Genomic DNA, 24,350 nt, shown 5'->3' with positions numbered 1-24,350 from the left:
ACACTCCAACGCTTTTAACGAAGAAGAAACAAAGGCCCCCTTGAGATCTTGACACGCGACTACGCCAAACATGATTTTAAAAAGGATCCTCCTTCTTTGGGCATCCCGACAACGTTTAAGCCTCCACGTGACAACCCTGGATTTGTTGCTCCATTTGAGCACGCGAGAGTACGGGAACTAGGTTATTTGCAGATGGTGTAATCGATCGGTGATTGATTATTGATTATAATTAATCTAAAAAGTATAATTGGACCTTATGAACCTTCTAGATTTTTGTTAAGTCAAATTGTGAAGTTGAGGCAGAGTGCATCTGACCTCCAGGACAATCACTCAGCTAACTTTCTTTTCACATTTCAAGCAGCTTATATTCATATTGGGATAAATGTATGAGAGATTCAAGAAAGGCCATTATTGCGAAATATTGAAATAAATACAAGTTCTAGACCCAGATGTCAAATCAAGGTAGCCCTTCTAGAGCATTTATCCAAGACGAGCCTACCTTTTGACTTAAGTTTCCAAGTCAAAATGATGCAAATACAGCTTATACTCATCATCAGTCATTGGCGCCTCTCTACCACCCTCCGTACCAGCCGGTCTAATATCCTGCTTGACATGCACCTTCCAATGATGTCTATTCTTCTCCGCCCAATTCTTAAACTTCTCACCACAGACTGGACACGCCGAGCTATCCCGCACCGCAGGACTGCAATCCAGAGAGTTGTTAATGTGTTCTTGCAGGTACCAGGCGGTGTAGAACTGGCGGTTGCAAGATGAACATTCGTGAGAGATGTGTGCATTGATTACGTGGGAGTTGTACTCGCGTTGGTGGGAGAAGGTTCGCTGGCAGATTGGGCAGGTGCGGGCGTTGGGGCTGCGGTCGATGGGGGCGCGTTTTAGATCTTCATTCCATGTGAATATCCAGTTCGAGTCGTCAAATATGGGACCGGGAGTTGAAGTGGTGTGGGAGTTCGAATCCGGAACAGGATTAGCTTCTGGACTCGAGCTGTAAGAGTGATCTTGTATGGTGTGGGGATCGTCGCTTGGACTGAGAGACCAAGTAGCTTCGTCGAAATAATTAGGCTCGGAAATAGACCTAGGATCATAAAACTGAGAGAAATCATGCCCAGTACTCGACGGCTTAGAACTAGACATGATTGCGTCTAGAAATAACCAAAGGGGAAAAATTATTTGGAATTTGGTGGATTTAGAGAAGCGAATGCTCTTGATCCAAAAGGAGATAGAGATTTGAGACTGGGATTGTAAGATATGTTCGTGAGTATGAATTGATTCGCATGTATTCTCTCCAGAAAAACGTCAATTGTACTTTTTACCACGCATCTGTTCAACATAGAAGTGTCAAACAATGTCTTTGTCCCTTTGTTGACAAGGTTGCGCTTTCAAAGTGCTTTGAGGTCCTTGTAAGGTAGGTTATTGGGTTTGTTGAAGACCCGACAGTGACAATGAGAAGTGATTATTACTACTTTCTTTTATCTGACTCTTGCGATAGTTGGGTCTTTGATTTGGGGCGCTCTTTGAAACTGCACAGGGGAGCTGCTAAAGAACAACAAAATCTCGCTTAGTAGATCAGATCATCACGTGAGACATATTATGGAAAGATCGTCTTTTCCACACAGTACTGCATCACCGCAAGACTTGAATGACGTGCTAAATCCCTCAGAGTGGTCGTCTGATTCCACGTTCTACCCAGTCACAGCACCGCAAACTCCACTCCCCCTCAACTGCTCCAGCGGATAGAAAACCCTCGGCAATCCACCTGTCATCCCAACTTGCAAATTCCCACTTCCATCAACAGTATAGACTGTACACCCCACCACTTCCACAATGTGCGTGCCTGCCACAAATCCTGTCGCAGCATTCCCCAATGTCAGAGTATACGTCCCTCCTCCAGTCCCAAGATTCGAAAATACGCCAATAATCTGGTATCCAGTAAAGCCTTTACGCATAGCGATGGTGGACGAGTCGGAGTAGATTGGATACGCTTTGTATGTGAGATAGGTGGCGTCTTTAAAGATTGCTTGGTTGCGGATTTGATTGATGGAGGAGATGAAGGTGTACAAGCTAGAGGTGGTGCTGTACCCCGAGTACCAGACGGCGTCGCGGTTGTATGGAACATCGCCACCGGAGTAATGTTGTTCTTGACCTTCGTAGACTTTGTAGATGGGTGCAGTCAGAATGCGGTCTGAGAGGTTCTTAAAAAGGAAGAGGAGAGAGCGAGATGGAAGATGGAAGACAGAGAGAAGGGTACAGGTGTAAGGAAGACTTACTTATCGGAATTCCATCTGCCAAGATCGTGAAAGCGATCGCATTTTTCGCTAGTGAGAAATCTGATGTGACGGATGCAAATCGAGGCACGTCATGATTTTCCATGAACGAACCAAGCAGCGTTGTGTCTGCACAGGTGGATTTCATAGTATTGATTCCGTTTACAAGGTTGCTGATACTGCCGCTCGTAGACTCGAAGGCTTGTCTGATCCAGTAGTATCTGCTCTCGTGTAAATCGTTGGATTCTTGACTCGAATTGAACAGTATAAACTTACGCAGGATAGTTCATGACTCCGCTGACATCGTTCTGGTATGGACAGACATAATTCGGATCACCATTGAAGACTTCTCCAACCACGTACACACCAGCTATGTGCTGTCAGCCAAGCCCATGCGTCATCTTGACTTGGAGGGAATCTTACCAGCGGTCTCAAATGGTTCCAGAAATGCGTTATCGACCTGCTGCGTGCTGTCTAATCTCAGACCATCGATGCTATACTTCTTCACTAGATTTGAGATCCACGTCTTCCATACATCAAGCACATTCGAATCTTCCGTCCTCAGATCTGGTAGCGAGACGATATTGTCTCCTTCCCAGCACGTCTTGATGCTGTTTGCATCGTCGTAATTGATCAAGCAAAAGTCGTGGTAGTAGGATTTCTACTGAAAGTTAGCTGAGAATTGGCCTGTAAGTAGCTGAGATGTGTGAGAATACCGAGTTGAAAGGCTTGAAGACGCTGTAGTCTACACACGTCCCGCATCCTAGATATCCCATATGGTTGGTGACGACGTCGACCATAAGATACATGCCTCGACCATGCAGTGCAGCGGAAAGATCTAGCAGGTCCTGTTCAGTTCCGAAATGGTTATTCAGAGAATTGATATCCTGTGCCCAATACCCATGATATGATTCTCCGTCTGCACTATTGCCCTCAAGATTCTTTACGATAGGCGAGATCCATATCTACGTTCTTCAGTATTCGTAGTAAGTATGTGGCGATATTGGGACTTACGGCTGTGAATCCCATGTTCTGGATATAATCCAGTTTATTGATGATGCCCCTCCATGATCCTCCACAGTAGATCCCATCACCAGTGTTGCATGTGGCGGTTGTGGAGTTGTCGGCGCGCGCAAATCGGTCTGTGAGGACTTGGTAGATGGATTGAGATTTCCATTGCGCTGCCGAGAGAGCGGAAACCGAACAAGTGAGGGTGGTCAAGACCCACAGAGTTAATTCAAACCTCATAATAGATGAATCTTGAAGTATACAGAACGGTGGGCTCCAGACTCTCATTCGCGACGTGAAGGCAGGAAAGGTCTACCAGAGTGACAGCTATTAAATGAACAAGACCTTCAGTCCGTGAAGAACCAGGCAGTTGCAACTTATAAAAAGGTTCAACCAGCTCGGCCAAAAGCTGTAATCTCCACATCAACAATAACGTTGTCAAAAGGAGTCATCCATTTTCAAGTCTTCCAGCCCACAGAATCCACTGTACCGTCAGTAGGTACCTTGACGCATTCAACCATGACGCGAACGGAAGGAGCCAGGTTAGCTCTCGGCGATACTTCAGATGGAAGGGTCACGAGATTGGACGACATCGAGCTTGCTTTAACACCCGCAGTGACGATCGCTCGTCCGTCAACGATCGACTGGGAGATTTCAGGGGGAAAAGAAGCTCCACTCAGCATTTCGGCCGCGCAATCCTTTAAAACATCGAACGGCGCGGGGTAGCTGCACCCCAGGAAAAGGACGAGTCAAGATGTTATTCGGGCCTTTTTCAATAAGTATGCATAAGTCTCGGAATAAGTTGTGATTGAAGTCAGAACAAGCTCATGGGGCTTGAGCTGTATTATTCGGTACTGGCGGACGGGAAGCGCACCCCGCGTGCGGGGTGCAACCATTCCGTAGCCTCCGAATTTCTGTACCATGAAGGATGACCTCAATGTCAAGACAGTAAGTAGGCCCGAATGATGCAACTTCATTGTCAGTGCCTGAGTTGGCCAGTTTGCAGGAGAAAGTGCTCAAGCTGCAACAACCTCAGGCTTGTCTCTCCCAAAAGTCCTCACTATCAAGGTCACGATAAACGGTACAAGTTTTGCAACAATGCATTGCTAAAGCGAATTCTAGGAATACAGGCCCTTGCTCGCAAAGCCAAAGAAGCTTCATGCAAGATCGTGCGTAGAAAGGGCATGCGATATATCGTTCGTTCCTTGCTTCATACACGCATCCGGTCATCCATCCCGAGTAGTAACCCCATGAATGCCATTTTCATAAATTTCCAGCAAAAAGGGCTGAATCAAACGCTCATATTTTAGGCTCTAACGCCAGCAATGAGAAACAAATAGACGGTATCTTCTCCGTTGTAATGAATGAAAAGGAAGAAAAAAAGATCAAAATGAAAGTTTTGTTTGCACAAGTTCCTCCAAGAGGGATGATGACACAAATCTGAAGCAAAAGAGAGCATTCCAGCGTCTCAAAGCTATCTTGGCGTTCGTGCATTTATTCTCCGATTGTAAGTGGATGATGCTCGACCAGAAGTCCAGTAGATTCCATAGACAAAAGGAACGAGAGAGCTAGTAATAGCCCGAAGGAATATGATGTTCAAGATGATTAATGGTAGGTCTTCAAGCAGCAGGAAGGGCAGAAATGCTGTGTCCACTAGTCTCCATGACGCGATTCGTGAGAAGAACAACGCCTGAGAGTCTCTTCAAGATAGGGTCGGTGCCCATTCTTTGACTAATGGCCATGAAGGAGTGCTCGATGCGTGAGACATAGATTCCCATTATCTTTGGTATGAGGTCCAGAACTTGGTTATCCTATGAAGTATTAGCACATAATCTACAAGTCAAAATGATTTGGCTCACCAAAGTGCCAGATGAAACCAAATCCTGGAAGGCTGTCACGACTGTCTCCAACCAGGTGATTCGCAGCGGCAAGAGTTCGTCGTCGAGTTGCATGCTGATTGTAGCGCCAAGAGAAAGGAGTAAGAGGGGGCTCAGATCTTGGACGAAATCAGGATTGAATCGGGAGAAGTATCGTGTGAAGAACTTCTGCTCTTGTTGGGTCTGAAGCCATTGGATGACAGCAATCTCATATTGACCAACACTCATAGCTGCCTCAATCTTCTCGAGCATGATATCGTAAGCTTTTTCCAATTGTGTCTTTTCAGTAACTGCTCCCATTGCAGTGGATGGGCTAGAAATTGATGCTTGGCCAATACTACCTTCTCCTCGCTGGCTTGCACCTTGCTGACTTGCAACCTGTTGGCTCATACCTGGTTGGCTCGCACCTTGCTGACTCGCACTCTGTTGGCTTGATCCTTGCTGAGCGAGCAGTCGTCGATCATCTGCAGCCTGTTCCTGAACTTTCAAAAATTGAGCTTGGAAATGAGTTTGGGCCTCTGCCATTGATGAGATGGTAGAAGTCAAACCAGTGACCAGCTGCGTAAGCTGCTCAATCTTGATGGTGTCGGCGCGGCGTTGATGCTCGATAGCATTGAGCTGCTCTGCCGTCTGGCGATGAATCTCAGTGGCGATTTTTTGGGAGGATTGAGCAACGAGGTTGTGGAATGATGGCGTAACAACAGTCTGGATGAGGACGGCGAAATGTTCTTCCACGCGGAATGCGACACTCTTTGCGAGAGATTCTGACATCAGCTTCAAAAGTTGTGGCTGTTGAAGAGCTCTTCCAACTGCGTCCGGAAGGCTCTTCTGGAGTTCCTTGGGCAGGTTCTGCGATAGATGGGTGTTGAGAGTAGAACCAAGCTGTTCCTTTACGGCTTTGTGGGAAAGCTCTGCTAATGCTGGGATCACAGACTGCTGAAGGCCCTCACTAACCTTGCGACCGAGTGTTGTCTCCATGTTGTCAGCCAGAGTGCTAGAGACGAGACGTAGCATGGCATCCTGCTTTGCTTCTCCCACAGCAGCCTGTGTGCGTCTGTCGTCCTTGAGCTCGGTGTAAAGAGAGCCGAGAGAGTCATTGAAGAGTTTCTTGACTTCTGCAGAGACGCGAGCCTCAATGTTCTTGAGAGATGCTTCGCTGAAGTCCTGAGGAGCAAATGAAGGACCACTTGGCTCGGTGGAAGCGCTGGCACTCGATCTTGACAAATTACCATTTCTGGTGTGTGACGAAGGATCAAGAACGACGGTCTTGGAAGACTGACCAACTTGAGCAGTATCAGATGGAGCGGATTCTGCCGTAGCCTTTCTTCTCTTCTTTCTCTCGGCCTTCTCAGGAGCACTGGCAGGGTTCAAACCACCATTTGCACTATGATCCTTCTTATCGGATTTGACTTCTGGCTTAGCTGCGGAAGCTGACGACTCTCCCTGGTGCATCTTCTTTGGGCTGTCCTTGATTGAAGTCTCCTTCGGAGCGGGTCGGGAGACAATTCGAGTTGGGAGTGATGTCTGGGAAGCAGGCTCGTTCGATTCCGTGGCGGGAGATGGAGCAATGTCCTTGAGCGTCTCCATCGAGATAGCACCAGTTGGCAATGCTTCCACCGGGTGGATGACCTTGTTGTCAGAAGTCCATCCAAGGTCGGCCTGCTTGATGTTGAGGCAGGTGACACCCTTTGAATGCATGGCATAAAGCTCAAACAATGTTGCAGGCTCGCTGCCATTGCTATTGATGGCCGAATTTGGCGTCTGCAAGATGTCGACACTTCGAAGCGAACCCTTATTGGCGAACGAGTACTCGCGCATGCCACTGATAACTGCAGTAGACTCTGGCTTGGGAATAGATGAATCTACAGCGATAAGCTTCTCCATGTATTCAGCTTGTGTGATATTCTTCGGGAGGTTGTACTTCGGAGCAGACAAATGTAAGAAATAAATCGAATTTCGGGTAGGGTGGCCGACAACGATCATTCCAGTGCCCGCGTGATACAAAACACTGCAGACTGCATCCGACTCCTTACTGTGTGGAAGGTGGATTTCCTGAACAGGCTTTCCAAGAGCAAGATCCCACAACTGGAGAGTGTGGTTCTGCTTCATTCCAACGATAAGATATCTCAATGCACCGCCTCGTTGGTATGGTCGAAGTTTGTCAACAAACAGAACCGATGTTGGCCATGATTTCTCACTTGCTGGCGTGGTAGTGAATGTGACCAAGGGCTCCTTGATCTCAATTTGCTGAGTACGAGAGGGGTAACTGGCGATGTCGGCGGTTGTAAGACTGCGTACGTCCCAAAATTTGACTCTTCCTGCTTTGTCAAGAGACACAATGATCGTATCGTCTTCACTGAAAGTAAAGTCCTTGCCAGCCTTCCCGGTGTTGACCTTCAGTGAGTGCTTGCTCAGGTACTTGTCCGTATCCACAATGCGATCCTTTCCATTTTTCAGGAGTGATTGCTTTGTAATTACGGATGGCCAGATGACATGGATGAACTTTCCGCGACCAACAGCGAAGAACTCAGGGTGTCCTGAACTCTTTCTGGCTCTCGTCTTCAGGACGCCACCTGGCGATTCGGTGTCCGATGACTGAATGGGAGGAAGGGCAAAACCGTACATTTCAGGGTTGCTCTCCTCGAGGTGATCACCCTCGCCATCCTTTACCAGCGCCCAATAGACCGTGCCACTGATACCGGTGCCAATGATTGATTCCTTCTGTTCGGCTGAGGAAGAGGAAGTCACGACACTGAAGATGCGATCGTGAGTTTCAGTGAAGAGTCTAGCGTCCTTGCCATCGTCTTGTCGGATAATTCGAACTCCACCATTCTTAGACATGCCGTAGACGATAAAGTTGTTTGAAGCAGTAACAAGAGTTCTGTCAATCTGATCAAACTCTTTCTTGAGACGAGCAATGTCCATAACGGCCTCGTCACGGAAAGTCGGACGTGTCTCTTCCGACTCTTTGATTGTGATCGAGGACCATGGCTTCATTGGGAAATTGAACACTTTGACGATATTTTCCTCCTCCTTGGACGGGCTATCCTCAGCATCCGCACTCTCCCAGCTGTCAGCAATGTGTCCATGGGCTGTCTCATCAATGATTTCCTTCACTTCCTCAGCTAATGGGGTTGGTAGACTGTCGAGTGCGCCGCTGTTCTCAGGCTTCTCAAGCTCCTCTTTGAGTCCGGCTGCGGCGTGTTTTGCAGAAGCCTCAAACTCCTTGTTAGTTGATGCTGCGAGAAGATCTCTCAGATCTCTCTCGATCGCCGCGTGGCTCTCCGCAGTCTCAGCACGAGAGATGGCTTCTTGAACCTGCTTATCTGCCTGATCACCAACCTCGTTAAGAGCATCATGAACACTCTCCTTATTATTGGATGCACCAATTCCAATCAAGGCTTCGACTTTGGTTCGTCCATCTGGAAGTGGAGTTGGAGGTGAAGACGACGATTGAGACGAGCCAACTGCTTTGCGCTTGGAATGAGGTGAATCCGTCTTCTGCTTGTTCTCCGCAGGTTCTTGACGCTTCAAGATCTGTATCTTGGGGCTGGCTGCTGGAGCGGGGCTGGCCGACTCAATCTTTGGTGTACGATTGCGTGGAGATGAGGCGCTGAGTTGATCGAAAGGATTAACATAAGTGAACAGACCCTGTGCTTTTGGAGCTGGCTCTCGAGTATTTTCCTTTCCGAATGATGGCAAGCCTTCAGTAGCGGCTGAGCCCATCATGCTGCTCTCCAAATTTGCGGTCTCATAATCCTCAGCAAGTCCATCCTCATCCTCTTGAGAAGTGGCCTTGCTTGGTGGTGTCATGACCTTGGCAGGCTTCATTTGTGGGGTGCTTCCGGACTGTGCAGGCTTGGGCTGGTTGAGCAGGGACAAAAGATATGCTTGGGTATCCGCAGAAGGTGGAGAAGCAGCGCCGAAGGTCGACTGGTGTGGCTGCAGACTGGGTGTAGATTGAGGGCTAGCCAGCTGTGTAGGTTTTGGTTTAGGAGCACCCATCAAAGCTGCAAGCAGATCGGGACCACTACTACGACCATGGCTCGATGCACTGGTTGGACCTTGGAGATCGGGACTGGTGTATGTTGCAGAGACATCGCGAGATGGAGGAAGTGGTGTGCCAATTGGAGCTGGCTGGTTTGAAAATCCACTCGAAGCTTGACTGAACTTCAGCAAGTTGAGAAGGCTCGAAGTGCGGTCGGCGTTGGACGACACGCCAGCAGGAGCTGGGGCACGCTGCTGTTGCAGCTGAGGGGTATCGACCGGACTGATAACTGCGGAAGCATGGTGCGGTTGTGGACCGCCGACTGGTGGAGTTGGAACAGGTGAGGAGACCGAAGGTGGTTGATAGCCCTGTTGCGGTTGAGCAGAACCAGGCTGGCCAAAATAGTTACTATTATTGCCGCTGTAATAGCTGTAGCTAGGTTCCAATTGAGGCTGGGCAGGTTGAAGAGGCCTGTGACTCGGTGGATTTTGAGAGCGAAGAGAAGCCAGAAGGGCATCCAAGCCAGGAGCTTCACTGGCGCCAGCAGGATATCCAGACATGGCGAAAGTGAGCGCACCGGAGCGGCGCAAATGGAAGATTTAGATCAAATCAAAATCGGTGGGATAGGGTAGTGAATGGAAGAGGATATTTGGGAACAGCACTGAGAATATGGACAGATCTCGCAGAGGAGCCAAGAATGCCGTCGATGCTGCAGCAGATATGCTGAGTGGAGTGTGAAGGGTGAGGAAGAGGTTGGAAGCGGAGAGGTTGAAGATCAAGAAGCAGAAGCAGAGCTTCATGATCGATATCGAGCTTAGGCCATTTTAGCGCAAGGCTAAGGCTAATTGGACCGTGCGACGACGCTGATTGGCCGGTTACTTTTGAGCAGCCAGGACTGGCGACTTGGGCAGCATCCATGATCTGGAGACGCTGACATTGCGGTATCACAAAAGTCCACCTTGCCACGAGCTCCTGCAGCGGTATCACAAATCAGTCGCCTCCAACCTCATCTGCGGCCCATTACCTGGTTTTGACAGCTCGTGTCACCTCGTTTCGGCATTGAACATTGCTCTCGGAGTTAGCGCGGAACCGTTTGTGCTGGAAAGCTGTTGCGCGAGAGCCTCGTTCGCTTCGTCCCACTCCCTACAGATGACAACATAAGCTGGAATATCATACCAGTGCGTCCGCAAGAGGTAGAGAAGATGTTTTGTCTCAGAAGGTAAGTCAGATCCCTTGTAGCCCGTTCATTTGCCTTCCTGACATGTGCTCCAGTTGGCTTCCGCTCCTCTTCATACCCACGAATGCTTCCCCGATATTCATCTTCCTCTTCTTCCTCTGCACATACTTCCTGAACCGGCCATGTGTCTACTGCTCGTTCCTCCTGCTCATCCTCTTCGCCTCTTCCTGCCACTGGTCTGATCACTGCTTCTTCGACTTCAGCAGCAACTGGTTTGAGCCCAGGCAGTCACACTCCACCGAGCTGGCGAACTCCACCCTCTCGAATCCCACCCTGGATCAGCTCTCGATATATGTCGGAGCATTCAATAATACTGCAGCCGCGCTGGCTGGGACTGCGCTGGAGGAAGCGAAGCGCCGGCTCGCGATGCGTACCGAGTGGACCGGTATCGGGGTGGAATGGTTGAGGAGTCTTCTGGGCCGGAGGGAATGGAGAGTACCATGCGTGGATGTATACATAAGGCTGTGAGATATAAGGCTGCAGGTTGACGACGGAATGAGACCAGGAGTTTATGTATTATGGCTCTCTTCGTTCTGGATGGCGTTTTACCATGATGGGATGGAGGATGGATGCATGAAGGCAGGTTCGGGTTAAGTTGGGAGTTGGAATGCTCTCTTCATTTGGATTATGGACTGCATATTTGGAGTTCCTACAACTTGTCAAGCTGGTGGAAAGTTTTAAATTTCTACTCGATAATAGATCGTTATCCCACGGGTGGTGGTCTAGTCATTCACAACTGATTGGCACTGCATGGATCATGTTCAAATTGGTCAAGAAAATACGGTGAGCGCTTTCCCTATTTACAGGCTGTCTTCGCTATTACTGCAAACCTATATTCGCAATAATATTCCGTCGTTCTTCTAAACGTCATTTCGGCTTTTTAATTCATTATATCTGCACAGCCTGCCCTGAAGGCTTCGTGCAGACCAAACATCCAGCCAGTCCAGACCTTGAAGCATTGCATTGGCTCCTTTGAAAGAAGAATTACAACGCCGAACAAAGCAAGTTGTGAGCCGTTTCTTGAACTACTTGCAGTCGACGACTCGTCTTTCTCGAACAATGAAATATGGTTCGAACAATGGTATTGTACAAACGTCTGAACGTCAACAATGAAGTTTTTGCCTAGCGAGAACAAGAAATCAGCTTCAGGGGTTTTATTTTTAATAGAAGACTGATCAATGGTCAGAATCTACTTGTTCATGAGATATCTCCACCGCAACGTCTCAGTCCTCTCTCACACCTTTCCCAAGATGTTAGGCAGCACCTGCAACAATGATGCCCAGACAGTATCTCCCAGTGACCTTTATAACTCACGGAGCCAGCAGTTTGATTTACCACTACAACATGGCGCAGGGGTCCAGTCTGAAGTGAGGGAGAGACCATCCTCTCCAGATTACGAACCATTCGGGCCCAGGAAGGGCAACTTACAAGACTCTCTACTGAACCAACCGGTACAAGCGTCTTTGAGGATGGTTGCGCGGAATCTGTCAGCGACTCTGCACCCTGAACCCCAGCAGCACATGGAGCAGTACCAGCACTCGCAAGGTCAGTTTCCAGCTGTACTAGAAAGCCTGATCACAAATACTGACTCGAGATACCAGCAGCCCTCCCAAGCTCAACTCCAGCGATGGGATAATGAGTACCAGCAGACTTGTGGTCTATTCGGGCATTTCCGTGGAGAGATGGGAGTTGCGACATCTGATCCTGTCACAGCACACCCTCAGCCTTCGCAATCTGAGCTACCGTATCGGCAAAGCGAATACCAGCGCCGATTCCAGAAGTGGGAAGAGAAGTATCAGCAAGCTCATGGCCATTTGTCTGAAGGATTAGGGGATATAATTAACAGCTATATATCAGCGAGCGACCAGGTTCTTCAACCTGAGCCCCAGCCATTGGAGGGTGAGCATGAAGAATCACAACACACATTTCCTGAAGGAATGGAATCTATGTCCACTGACCTCATGTCGACATGGAAACCTTCGGAAGCTGAGATTCAGCGGTGGAATGAGCAATTCTGGGGATCTACTAGTCAATGTTCTGTGAGACAGGAACCTTTGGTGAGCGATGAAGGTTTACAAGACCCTCAGCAGCCCCTTTCACAAACTCAGCAGAACTTCGCACCACAAAATCTGGGTCAGGATCAGTCTCGCGCCGGAGGAGAAGCTCTGAGCGGTCTTCCTGCATCACAATGTCACCACATAGCCTCGACACCACCCCCACAAACCTTCAATCTTCGATTGCAACCAGAGCTACTTGCTCAGCAGCAACTGCTGCCAGAATCGCAATCTGAAAAGGAGCAGCCGGTGCCAGTATTTTCTGGCCAAATTGCCGGCGATTGCCGGATCCAATGCCCAGACTGTATTTTAAAATTCATGAATAGGCAACAGCTGCACTCGCATGAAGGACTTCATCTATCTACAAAACCTCACATCTGTCCTTTCTTCGGATGCAATGCCCGGTTCAACGATAAGATACAGATGAAGAATCACATTTCAGGTCACAATGGACAGATTATGTGTGGCTATTGTGGGGAGTTCTTTCTGAGCTGGCAAGCACTTACTTGGCACAAGCGTCAGAAAGAACATTCATAGTGATAAGTACCCATGGTAAAGTCACCTATTTTGTTTTGTCACTGATCCCCTCTTTCGTTCGTTTGCAATAAACAAATTTGCCCTGTTTCGCTTCCGAGTCAGTCAAAAAAGTGAGTCAACAGCCATTGATACCGTACTCATTCTCAATCAATCTTGTGTTTTCAAAGCTCGCAATATTTTTTTAACCCAAGTCATTTTCCATTCTCTAAACTCTTTTTCTATTTATAGAAATATACTCAAATGTGTGATTCTTGATTGAGATTTCTAGCATGACAAGCAAAGAACAAGCTTCCATCTATCAATGTACCTATTTCTCTGGCATCACTGTTGGCTCTGCCCACGCTGGCCGGCTCCACGGAGTAGTAGTCGGATCAGGACCACAAATACCCTGGAGAATGCGGATGTCAGCATCACCCACTCCCTTCGTATTGCTGGGTCGGGGTCCCAGCAAGAACAAGAGGAAGAGACTCACGTAATCAACAATAACCGCATAATCCGGTCGACTCGGTCGGCACGCATTCTCGATACGTAGTCGTGTCGGTTTCCCCACAAAATCAATTTCGACATAGAGCCCTGCAATAGGAATCCTTGGACTCCCAATGGCTTTCGGCAGCGTCACTCTCGCGGGGTCGCAACCTACAAAGATGCCATTGCTCGCCAGCGGCGCCATGGCATTCGGATCATTCTCCCTTTGCTTTTCTCTCTCTTCTCGTGGTGCATTATCATCCAGCAGAAGTGCGTCGACTTTCAGCAGGGGACTCTTGAAGGTCCTGGCGATCTCCTTCAGTTTGTTCTTCATGAACAGTGGCACCGAGCTATTGTCAGCCGGTAGCTCGTTCGCGAACAGCGTCAGGAAACTCGCAACCAGCCCGGCGACTTGTGCTGTGGCGTGGGAGGTGGCGACGTAGTCTGCTGTATTGCTGCCTTTTTTTGCACAGTAGAGTAGATCGCCGAAGCCGTAGAGGTCGACTATACCAGGCCGGGTGCCGATTTCTGACCAATACATTCGTGTGTTGTTCTCGCCTGCAGCACCGACGATAATCAGCGGGTATTGCGCGCTGTTCAAACCGGCGGGAACTCGCGAGTCGGATCGAGTGCCTTTGTGGCCATCATTTCCGGCCTGTTTGTAGAGAAAATAATCAGCAGGTGTTGACTGTTCCATGGTCTTTTAAGTAGAAGGTATGGAAGGGGTCAAGAGATCAAGACCAGGTCTTTTCTGAGTGCTACTAGAGCAGATGGTTCAAGGTCTCGACCTTTGTACTGTGCATCTCCTGAACTGCCACTTGCAGCTCTTTTCCAAGGTGCAGCGCTGGACTGCAAGGGCCACGTGCTGAGCTCTTGGTATCTCTCGCTTAAATAGGGGCTCGCTACGGCTCTGTTGTAGCCAATCTAAGGTCAAGGTAATGGATACTTACTGATGCGACAACCGTTATACCAGCATCAAAGAGTCGCTGTAGCAAGACTGAGATAGGATCATCCACGATTCCCGACGAGCCAGCAGGTGATGGGAGCGTCGGTGTGCCAGCCGGCATAGGAACAGGAAATGCCTCGGGGTCAAACCCTAACCGAACATTATCAATACCTAACATCACATAGCTCATCTCATACAGAGGATGTGAAAGAGACGATTGGGAGCAGTGACTAGTAACAGTACATACCCATCGAGAACGAAATTATTGCCCTTCCCTCGAGATTCTTCTCCCGTACTTGGGCGATGACCCAACCAAATGCTTCCGCGATCGTTATGCTGGAAATAGGGGCAGCTCGCGTTGTCGGCCCACTGATATCGTCAACAGGGACGGTCCCCGTTGCGACTTTGATAGCGTTAAAACGCACGTTCTTGATGGTGCCAGAGAACCTCCCTGCTGCGACGGATGCCATGCATGTCCCGTGGCCAGCGAGGTCGTTGATTTCCGTGAAGGCTGTTTGCGGAATGAGACTACCGCCTGCGTTACCGCCTGCGTTGGTATAGGATCTCCAAAGCCAGCCAGGTATGAAGGAGGGACTATTCAGGATGGTAGCGAATTCCTGGTTGGGCAGTGGTATTAACGTGCTGCAATAATAGTTGAGGAACAGAAGGAGAAATGAGAAGCAACGGAGGAACACCACAGTAGGGATAAATTGGAACTAAATTGAAAAGTAAAGCAGACAAGGTCAAGAGACGAGAATGTAAGAGTTTGAAGTTTCACAAAAGATGATTCGGCCAAAGTCTTGGAAGTATTCACCTGGTGGTCCTTGTTTATACCGCTGTCCAGCACGAAAATTTCAGGTCTTCTGTCGGTCGAAACTGGATGCTGTTGCGAGAACAGGTATGAGCTGTTGAACCTGTACGCCGCAGCTGCGGTTTGAGGACTTCTTTGTATCCGACTCAACCACCTATATGATTCGATATTCAGTCATTTGTCTGTTCATTTGTCATACTTGCTTCAGCACGTAAGCAATAGCACATTTAATTTCTTTCGTTTTTATATTTGTCTTTGTGTTTCGTGGTCTGCTTTATGAATATTTGATGAAGGGTATGGTTCTATTGACATGCTGGAAGAACTTACTGGAGATGGTTCGGTGCAACTCTCTGCAGAAATAGTTCAATCATATTGCTAGCTCCCGGAGTAGCTTCAGGGCAGCCTGTAGCTCTCGTATGAATTGCTGCATCATCCTTCAGATCTCGTTTCAGATTCGGGTCCTCTTCTGGCCATGCTCTTGGCGCCTCTGTCGACCCAACGTCCAGGAGGGGAAAATTTGAAAACACTTCCAAGGACAAGGATTGAACAATTGCATTTGTCCGCAGCTCATGAGCGAAGGTAAGGTTCAAGAAGGCGACGGTCATGAACAGATTGACACTGGACTGAGATATGTCGTAGTTGCGGGGATCGGACGGAAGGTCTTTGAGTAAGGCGTTAAACTGGTTTTCAGTTGTGCCGGTGCGGGTGATAATCAGAATTGGGACTGGCGTAGCGGCGGCGGTGGTGGATGAACTGCTTGATGTAGATGATTGCGTCGTGGTCGATGCGGATATTGTTTTGGAGATAGAGATTGTCGGTGTCTCGCTGGGAGGCTCCACTGGATCATCGGAGAGGTCACGGATGATTTTCCCGATTTTTTCAGCTATACTCAGATAAATATATATCAGACACTGCAGACATGTCCCAGAAAGAGTAGACACTATTTGTTTATCGGCTTGGGATGCTAGGGGTGGTTACTCACAGATACTTTCAATATTTGCACCAGTTAAAGCTCCACCAATGGCGGAAATCTAAGAGCTGCTCAGCCGACTGAGTCCCACGGAGACTGGGCGGATGTATATGATTTAAGAATGGCTTACTCACAAACGGACGCGTGGTTGCAAGCGCTAGTGCCCGTCCTGCTATAGTTCCAATATCAATCCGCTGTAAAGTGTCCAGGACTCGAAAAACCTGGACTACAGACATGTCATCTGCGGTGTTATATCAGATCAGAGTTTGAGGGGAATTTGTGCGGTTTGCATGCACATACCCATTTCGATGTAGTCACCGTTCTGCCTGCTCTTGATCTATGAGGTGTCAAAATGTCGAATGGTTATGTCTTATATGGACCGTCCGAGAAAAGAAACAAGTGAGGACAGGAACAATTACCTTGAGATGATGATACGCAGTCTTATAAATAGTCCGCAACCCTTTAGCCACAAAGCCTAAAAGGTGTGTTAATCAAAGTAGTTGAAGGCATGATCATCACTGACAAGATGCACGAAGAGAAAATAATAACAACGGGACTTACGAAATGAGCGGACCAACAAAGGGATCTTGGCCCAAGCCTGAGCTATCATCGGGAGCGTTACAACAACCGGAGGGACTAACCTTCCCGCCGTCAACAGCCCATTCTGCTGGATATCATACGCCTGCACCAGATCCTCGTACTCCTAGATCGCTTCGCGTAAATCCCACAGCTTACGCGCATAAGCCTCGAGAGCGGTCGCGATGTCAGGTTTCTCTAAGATCTTCCAGTCGTTGTTCTGGTAGACTAGAATTCGGTTCCCGCCTCCACATAGCTGGGACGGATCCCCACTACAAGGCATGTCACACTGCTCCGGAGAGGCGGGGTGGATGGATTGCAGTTCATCTCCCCAGAAACACTCGCTGGGTTTTTTTGAGTGGTTAGTAAGGAGACCGCTGATCGGGGGATCATGTTGGATAAAGTGGAAGAGGATGTAGATAGGGAGAGAGTGGTCAACATACCCTCCAAACTCCACACCAAAGTGGCGCCAGCCATCAGCCGTTTCGGCACATTTATCTACAGTCATACCTTCCGCAGTGTGTGAGGCAGTGGTGCCGTTCACAAGAGCGCGAGAATCGCCGCTGTCTGTTAGACAACGTGGATTTGTGAAGGGGTCAATAAAAGGGACAATTGTAGGGACGGGGGAATTTGGGTCGCTTGGTTTAGGTTCTGTCGGTTTAGGATCAATTGATTTGGTTTCAGTAGGCTTTTGACTGGTAGTTTGTGGCTCAGTTGGTTTAGGAGCAGACTTTGTAGGTCCAGGAGTAGAGGTTGGTGGGGTCGATGTCGTCGAAACAGAAGTTCTCGATGTGACGGAAGTACTTTTTGAAGAGCTAATGACAGGCGGTGGCTGCGGTGGTTGAGAAGGCGAAGGTGTATTCTTGATCAAATAAACACCATTGTTTCCGCAGATACTGTCCGTGTTACATGCGCCACAAAGTTGGCCAACAGTACACTTGAAGTTCAGATCCGGACAACAGACAGAATTGCCATCATAAAAATTACCATGACCGAGAATTGACTTAATTAGCCAGTTGAAATCATCTACCTTGAAAACGCGAACTGCAATACATATAAATGACTTACCAGCACAAATCGCTGGTGGAGCAGCTCACAGCTTGGAAGTTGCTGGGATTTAGAGCACACCATTGATGGCCGGGAGGAGCACAGGCGATCTTAAATTGATTGCAGTTAGCAAACATTTAATTCAAGGTATGACCATCTGAGGAAGTTGAACTTCAATGTTTCACATTACTTACTGTACCCTCCAGGTCACAGTACCATCTGGACATTGAACATCGGCAGAGCATCTATCTTGGCCACAGAGATATCCCTCAGGGCAAGCTGAATCTCTAGAGGCGCGGGTGTTAAGGTTCTGATAAGTTTTCCATGATGAACCAATTGGCTTATGCAATTGATGAGAATTGGGAGAGGGAAGTCCAATTGCAAAGCCTGTGAACAGGAAGAAGCACGCAATTATTATCGTGCGAGCCATGGCACATGGAAGGGTAACGACAAAAGACATGAAAGGTGATCTGGAAAATCGTTCTGAGCGGATTCTTTGTAGATAAACAAACAAAATTTAGCAAAGTTAGTCCCGCGTATGATCGGTACCATGCTCATGTTGAAGGTCCGTAATGGCTGAAGGTGGAGCCTACCCGAGCACTTGGCATATCCATTTGTGTACTCGCTTGGGATACCAAGCAAAAGTCCCTGACTGCGCGATATCCAAGCTGCAGATTACACAGTCAGCCGACGACAAGCACAGACTAAAGTACGCACTTCCGTATTTCCAAGATATCATAGGCTATGCACCTTGATATTGAAGCCGAAACACTTCTCCACAGAGCGAGCGTGTAGCTTGTTTTCTGGCAAGTTGTTTTCTCTGACGAGGAAATAATGAGTCTGATTGGATATCCAAGACAAGAGCAGTATTGGCGCTTACTATGAGAAACAATAATTGGGACAAAAATCTTGGATGAACAGCCTATCCGGATACGCATATACTATATTGAAGGCGAGGTCAAATGTGCAGCTGCTTGGAATCTGTACTTGAATAACAGCTTCGGATGTGGTTCTTGATAATCCCATAGATTTTATCTTAACACGGAGAAATCATGCTGTCAATCAGTTCTAATTTCTTGGTTACATGGGCTATTCTGCTTGCCACCTTCGTTGCTTGTACTGCAGCACAAATTGCAGATCGTGATCTAAAATGTAGTCCTGGTGGGAATTTTGACCTTTCAAAATGGAACTTGCAGTGAGTGATTATAAAATCCTTCCCCAATTCGGTTTACTTACTGTTTTTGGTGACCTGTCTTTTCTACCTGTAGAAGCAGTTAGCAGCAATTTGATGCTAACATAACCTTCCAGGTTACCAACTGGGAGCCCTGGAAGCCCCGAGACTATCGTCCAATCTCGCCTACGTGGCTGTGATGGTTACAGCAGTGGAAATTTTTACACCAACAAACAGAATGGACATCTTGTCATGACCGTTCCTGGCTCACCCGCAGGAACTGGTTGTGTTACCACGCCCAATAGTATACATTGTCGGACTGAGTTTCGCGAAATCAGCCCTGGCAGCTTCGACACCAGATCAGCTGTCAATCGCCTCAAAGTCACCCTATCTGTACCAGTCCCAGATGACTCTGCTCGAGGCACTGTCGTAAGCCAGATTTTGATTTCTCAGGACGTGAGGTGTGACATTATCCTACTGCCACTTCAAATTCTGTATGATCGCTAAACTGTGCAGTAAACCTGCAACGGCGCTCTTCTATAGATCAGATGGACATATCTCGATAGGAGTTCAAAGGACTCGTGCTGGAGGTGAGTTGGCATTCATTGATTTGGCAGATGTTCCTGTGGGCAATACCTGGACGTATGAAATTCGGTTTGAGAGAGGCCAACTCTCGGTTGCCATCAATAATGGACCGTTTCGAAATCTTGACCAGTAAGTTGCCACTCATTGTACCACCAATTCGATGGGAACAAGTAGGACTTCCAATGCCTCAAATCAACATTTGGTCTTGAATTCCTGCAAAGCTTTCCGGGTCGTGTGGTTTTAAAGCTCATAGATACTAACATGGAGTACGTAGGCGCGAGTTGAACAATCCGCCTGGATATTTCAAGTTTGGCAATTACAATCAAGGAAACTCGTACTCAGAGGTTCAGATCCATTCCTTCTCGGTTTCACATGCCGATACGGCACCAACTTCTGCAACGGGTGGGCCCTTAGCAACGATGATTCGGGGTGGCATTGGGCCTCATCAGACAATATATGTCCTGGATCAAATTATAGTCCCACCTCCTCCATTTCCGTCACCTGTCGGCCCCTGTGGTGGAGTCCCAACGGTTGCGTCTTTGGGCACAGTTAACCTTCGACTATCGTATGAAGACAACTGCTGCCACGATGTAGAAACATCCAAGATAGGCAATTTTGATGTACGGGCTCCTCAGAACCTCTCCATATCCATGAATGTTCTGCTGATACTATCCAGATATGTCACAATTCTAATGGCCCTTTCTCATCGGTTCAACAGGCAGTTGGTAAGAATCTGTTCGACCGCGGCATAAAAGTCGTGGCATACCGAGGACGTGATTGCACCGGCGGATCAGCAACAGGGTTGAGCCTCAGCAACTCTCAAGGTTGCCAGTCTCTAACCAGTGGAGATGCAGGGTTCCGGAGTTACGAAGTGACAGAGCCGCCATCTTGTGCATCCACGGGACCCGGGGTACAAAGCGATACTACGGTCACGATGGCTCTCTTCTCCGACTTTGGTTGCTGTGAGTCTTTCCAGACTTTCAAACTGGGAAATACTGGAACATGCCATGATGCAAGCCAGGGCTTCCACGGGTTTACTCAATCAGTGGGGAGAGGCAAGTTTGGCTGGAATATCCATATCCAGACCTTCGTCGATGCTGGCTGCAACGGCAAACAAGATTCTTTCAGTCTAACCAATGAGCCTACTTGCAACAAGAATGGGAAAGCGTGGAAAAGCTTCCGAATCGAGCGACAGTAAGTCAAAAGTTCGTATAAGAAAAAGGAATTGAATCATCTCTCAAACCTTCAAGCCGTCCTTCCTTCTCATTTATCATGTCAAGAGCTCGTCACTAATGCTAAAATAGGTGTGATAATCGAGTCATCCCAGCGACGAAAAACTCAAATACGGTCTCGCTGGCGTTCTATCGCGATGGAGGGTGCTGCGTGTCAAGGAAGACAGACATTACCCTCGGTCAGTTAGGAAGTTGTCACAACGCTGGCGAGCGATTTGGCAGTGTAACCCAGGCTGTTGGCGCCAACATGTTTGGCCGGAAAATTCACCTGGAAGTCTTTACCAGTTCCGACTGTAAAGGAAGTAAGGCAGAATTTGACCTCACAAACTCAGAACCTCGTTGCAGTGCTTCTGGGTCGGATGAAGCATTCATCAGTTTCCGCATTGTCGGTCCACCCCCGCCAGTTTGCGGCTGGAGGAAACCTGTAAACAGCAATCCCAACACGGTCACGATCCAAATGTACGATGACAGCAGTTGTTGCGACTACAACAAGCAAACGGTCATTGGAGTTGAGGAGACGTGCCACAACACTCCCAATGGACCTAAAGGTGGCATTCTTGGATTTGGAATTGCGCCAGGATCTTCCTGGACAAAAGGAGGAACTTTATACTACTTTTCCGGTAAAGATTGTACGGGAGATCAAGGCTATGCAATACTGAATTCGAACTTTGATGGCAAATGCCTGCCGAGCGACGATGGCTCAATCAACAGTTTCTTCATCGCCAAACAACCACCTGCGTTACCACCAAGACCACCTTCTCTGCCGGGTCTACCAGGAGGTGGAGGTCTAGAATTGCCACCACCGCCTCCCACGCCAGATCCAGACACTTGCGATGACAATTGTGTCTCAGTAGGGTATGGTCAGCAAGACGTCCTTGAAGGTGTTGCGCCAACCTTTGGCACCATTTTTTACAACGGCTGTAACAATGTTATGTGGTCTTGGGATGGGACTTGGTGCAGTGGTAGATGGGCATCAGGCGGCGTCAATGTTGAGTGTGACTCTGCAGGGTCTCCAACGGTTGTCACTACGCCGTGGGGAAAGAGATATGGGAACTGCTTTCCTCATAGCGAAGACTGCAGTGTGTCTTCTCCTCTCGGTCGGGGGAGCTACTATCAGCAGCACTGCTGTAGGCCTCTGTGAATGTTGGCCAAAGGTCAGTTATAATTTCTAGACCTCTTATAGTTAGGACGATTAATAGAAAGAAATCGACAATAGGCCATACGTGAGGCGCTTTTGTCATGTCTGTTACACTGGAACCCCCTCCTACAAACAGTAGCTGCAACTCAGCTCATGCTTCTGTATAGTATCTAGAAGCTCTCGTACCTTACTATGGCATATCATGCTTCGTGTTGACTTTTTCACCCAGATTACTCTACTCCTGTTAAATATGCTGCTTTTATAGTACATGATCTTAGGGTATATCTTAATGAAAACTGAGCTCACTCCAAGGTTTCAACCACAACAGCACGCAAAAGGCTTCGCTGCCAGACTCTCGTGATGGGATTAAGCGACGCCATACTACATTGGCTTGCCATATAATTGACTTAAACTTAGAGAGATTGGTCTGTAGTGATACTCGAGCTGTGTGGGGGAAACCGCCTGGGTTTAACGGTTGACCAAGCATTAATTTCGAGTCAAAATGCAAGACTTAGAGACAAAGAAAAATTCTCGTACCTAAATCTACTGAAATATGACGGTCGATAGAAAGAGCTGAGTCATTGGCAAAGGCTTGCGAATCGATTGTTCGAGCCTGCCTATCAGTCAACACGTGTATACCTTCCTACCTCTCCTTACTCGTATTGTCGAAATATTGATGTCAAACCACATCATGATTGCAATTCACAACGTTCACTTCAGTTGTTCTCTATAGATTACCAATGTTGTTCTAGTATAATGTCCAGCCGTTCCGTCTGGCCTTCGTCGGCATTCTCTGTCGGCTGTTCGACAACATGTTCCTGCTGAACAGTTCCTCCGCTGTTTGAGGTCCAATCAGGTACCAGAACAGCACACCCAAATTTCTATAAAGAACTCGAGGACTCCTAATCTCAATATTTTTTTCCAGCAACAAAGTTTGTTCTATTTAAAAATGGATCACTCAAACTCTCTCAACCAGCGAAGCGTGTCAACGCAAACTCCCCAGGCGTGGGCAAATCAACTCACAGTCATGGAAGCACCAGCTGCACAAGAGTTTGAGGCAGCACTGACTTTGTGCCAAATGAGTGGAGGACCAATCCACTTCGGCCAAAATGGATCAGGGGCTTCCATTCCAGTTGTCAACCCCAACCCCATCCCCAACTACCGTATTGACCCTCGCGGCCTGATCTGGGAGCCACCAGTCCCCATTCCTTCTGCTCCCTATCATCCAGCTAACCCAGCACCCGCACGAGCCCGCAATCAGACAAGTCAACGACGACCAGTTGGCTGGGTCCGGCTCCGACCGGCTGATCATGGCATTGGACAAGCCTTCGCCACGATAATGGATAGCCCACCACGTGCTCGTCAGAACCTCAATAACACAAGACCAGCCCTAGAAGCTCAGTCCATCCGAGAACCTGTTGTACTAGCACCTGCCCGGCTCCTCTTCCATCGACCAGGTTTCGCCCATGAGGAGTGTTTCTTGCCTGAGGAGCTCGCACATCATGGACCCCAGCAAACTAATCAGACCCCATATTTCCCAGGCAGCTCACTACATGGCGCTTGGAATATGGGTCACCGTCCTGCAGATATGATGTCCGGACAGGCGGTTGAAAACTGGATACCACATCAGACCAACCAGAACCCTCGTATCTTCGGTGCTCCCAGCCAGGCACGCGCTGATACCGGTTCTGCATCATCGGGTAGTTTCGAAAGATATCATGTACATGAACAACATCATGTTGAACAGAATTCTTACTCCAGTTCCCAGGTCAAGCAAGGAGTGGTGCTGAATCCATTCTCAGATCCTGCAGCACAGCTGCACGTGTACCAATCTCCCAACCAGGAGATACCACCAGTCCAGCCAGCACCAAAAGTCGTCGCCGTCAGGAAGAGAACTCCACTCCCCGACCGCCCTCTCCGATGCTCAAAGTGTGCAAAGGGATTCACTCGCATGGCTGATCTCAACAAGCATCTTGGACTCTCGGAAGACTGCTCCAGAATCTGGGAATGCCACATGTGCGACAAGACCTTCAGAGGAGGCCGTTGGCTGCTGAGACACCACTTGAGAAGGGCACATGGCAGCCAGAAGTGTCCATACTGCCCCCAGGTCTACCTGAACCCATCCGGGCGAGACCAGCACATCCGTAAGAGGCATAGCAGATGCAATGTCTGCGGAGATTTCTTCAGCTATGCTGAGGATATCGTTCCTCATCTGTTGTCGGCGCATGGTCCGACGCTTGCGAAGGCCCGCGGTGCTTCTGCCAAGAAGTCACCAGTCAGCCCCGACGAGAGTGAAGATGCGGATGATGATGAGGATGAGGATGACGAGGAAGATGACGAGGAGGATGAAGATGAGGACTAAACATTCCGTCTCTCTCTTGAAATTTCCGACGGCAGGGATTTAACTGGCATTGTAAGATAGCAAG

General features: G+C 48.4%; 11 protein-coding genes across 11 annotated transcripts; 5 read left to right on the top strand and 6 right to left on the bottom strand.

Moving 5' to 3' along the window:
* Positions 1 to 507: 507 nt before the first annotated feature.
* ONS95_010587 (uncharacterized protein) lies at positions 508 to 1,152 on the bottom strand (the record flags this gene model as incomplete). The annotated part of the gene is made up of 1 exon (XM_058504197.1): positions 508 to 1,152. One exon carries the CDS (start codon positions 1,150 to 1,152, stop codon positions 508 to 510), a length of 645 nt encoding a protein of 214 aa, XP_058360910.1.
* A 99-nt stretch (positions 1,153 to 1,251) lies between these two features.
* ONS95_010586 (uncharacterized protein) lies at positions 1,252 to 4,207 on the bottom strand. The gene is made up of 6 exons (XM_058504196.1): positions 3,297 to 4,207; positions 2,999 to 3,247; positions 2,706 to 2,943; positions 2,559 to 2,652; positions 2,286 to 2,503; positions 1,252 to 2,170 (listed from the first exon to the last, which is right to left on the bottom strand). Exons 1-6 carry the CDS (start codon positions 3,576 to 3,578, stop codon positions 1,701 to 1,703), a joined length of 1,551 nt encoding a protein of 516 aa, XP_058360909.1. The 5' UTR covers positions 3,579 to 4,207; the 3' UTR covers positions 1,252 to 1,700.
* Positions 4,208 to 4,279: 72 nt separating this feature from the next.
* ONS95_010585 (uncharacterized protein) lies at positions 4,280 to 10,374 on the bottom strand. The gene is made up of 2 exons (XM_058504195.1): positions 5,150 to 10,374; positions 4,280 to 5,101 (listed from the first exon to the last, which is right to left on the bottom strand). Exons 1-2 carry the CDS (start codon positions 9,713 to 9,715, stop codon positions 4,910 to 4,912), a joined length of 4,758 nt encoding a protein of 1,585 aa, XP_058360908.1. The 5' UTR covers positions 9,716 to 10,374; the 3' UTR covers positions 4,280 to 4,909.
* Positions 10,358 to 10,860, top strand: ONS95_010584 (uncharacterized protein; the record flags this gene model as incomplete). The annotated part of the gene is made up of 2 exons (XM_058504194.1): positions 10,358 to 10,374; positions 10,428 to 10,860. The coding sequence occupies 2 exons, from the start codon at positions 10,358 to 10,360 to the stop codon at positions 10,858 to 10,860; spliced, it is 450 nt and encodes a 149-aa protein (XP_058360907.1).
* Positions 10,861 to 11,501: 641 nt separating this feature from the next.
* ONS95_010583 (uncharacterized protein) lies at positions 11,502 to 12,028 on the top strand (the record flags this gene model as incomplete). Its single annotated transcript, XM_058504193.1, has 3 exons — positions 11,502 to 11,506; positions 11,579 to 11,937; positions 11,994 to 12,028. The coding sequence occupies 3 exons, from the start codon at positions 11,502 to 11,504 to the stop codon at positions 12,026 to 12,028; spliced, it is 399 nt and encodes a 132-aa protein (XP_058360906.1).
* Positions 12,029 to 12,074: 46 nt separating this feature from the next.
* Positions 12,075 to 12,983, top strand: ONS95_010582 (uncharacterized protein; the record flags this gene model as incomplete). Its single annotated transcript, XM_058504192.1, has 1 exon — positions 12,075 to 12,983. One exon carries the CDS (start codon positions 12,075 to 12,077, stop codon positions 12,981 to 12,983), a length of 909 nt encoding a protein of 302 aa, XP_058360905.1.
* A 175-nt stretch (positions 12,984 to 13,158) lies between these two features.
* Positions 13,159 to 15,147, bottom strand: ONS95_010581 (uncharacterized protein). The gene is made up of 2 exons (XM_058504191.1): positions 13,456 to 15,147; positions 13,159 to 13,371 (listed from the first exon to the last, which is right to left on the bottom strand). The coding sequence occupies exons 1-2, from the start codon at positions 14,143 to 14,145 to the stop codon at positions 13,291 to 13,293; spliced, it is 771 nt and encodes a 256-aa protein (XP_058360904.1). The 5' UTR covers positions 14,146 to 15,147; the 3' UTR covers positions 13,159 to 13,290.
* ONS95_010580 (uncharacterized protein) lies at positions 14,625 to 16,785 on the bottom strand (the record flags this gene model as incomplete). Its single annotated transcript, XM_058504190.1, has 8 exons — positions 14,625 to 15,110; positions 15,173 to 15,359; positions 15,533 to 16,088; positions 16,188 to 16,236; positions 16,310 to 16,416; positions 16,476 to 16,512; positions 16,595 to 16,650; positions 16,737 to 16,785. The coding sequence occupies 8 exons, from the start codon at positions 16,783 to 16,785 to the stop codon at positions 14,625 to 14,627; spliced, it is 1,527 nt and encodes a 508-aa protein (XP_058360903.1).
* Positions 16,786 to 16,878: 93 nt separating this feature from the next.
* ONS95_010579 (uncharacterized protein) lies at positions 16,879 to 17,882 on the bottom strand (the record flags this gene model as incomplete). The annotated part of the gene is made up of 3 exons (XM_058504189.1): positions 16,879 to 17,095; positions 17,195 to 17,795; positions 17,849 to 17,882. The coding sequence occupies 3 exons, from the start codon at positions 17,880 to 17,882 to the stop codon at positions 16,879 to 16,881; spliced, it is 852 nt and encodes a 283-aa protein (XP_058360902.1).
* Positions 17,883 to 18,850: 968 nt separating this feature from the next.
* Positions 18,851 to 21,927, top strand: ONS95_010578 (uncharacterized protein; the record flags this gene model as incomplete). Its single annotated transcript, XM_058504188.1, has 6 exons — positions 18,851 to 18,993; positions 19,107 to 19,430; positions 19,486 to 19,683; positions 19,829 to 20,174; positions 20,231 to 20,748; positions 20,859 to 21,927. The coding sequence occupies 6 exons, from the start codon at positions 18,851 to 18,853 to the stop codon at positions 21,925 to 21,927; spliced, it is 2,598 nt and encodes an 865-aa protein (XP_058360901.1).
* A 1,024-nt stretch (positions 21,928 to 22,951) lies between these two features.
* Positions 22,952 to 24,286, top strand: ONS95_010577 (uncharacterized protein; the record flags this gene model as incomplete). Its single annotated transcript, XM_058504187.1, has 1 exon — positions 22,952 to 24,286. The coding sequence occupies one exon, from the start codon at positions 22,952 to 22,954 to the stop codon at positions 24,284 to 24,286; it is 1,335 nt and encodes a 444-aa protein (XP_058360900.1).
* Between the last annotated feature and the right edge of the window lie 64 nt (positions 24,287 to 24,350).

Source organism: Cadophora gregata (assembly GCF_030347475.1).
Source record: "Cadophora gregata isolate MNR1 chromosome Unknown scaffold_4, whole genome shotgun sequence".
NCBI lineage: Eukaryota > Fungi > Ascomycota > Leotiomycetes > Helotiales > Ploettnerulaceae > Cadophora > Cadophora gregata.
The sequence above is the reverse complement of the archived record's forward strand: the minus strand, read 5'-3'. Positions and strand labels throughout refer to the sequence as shown.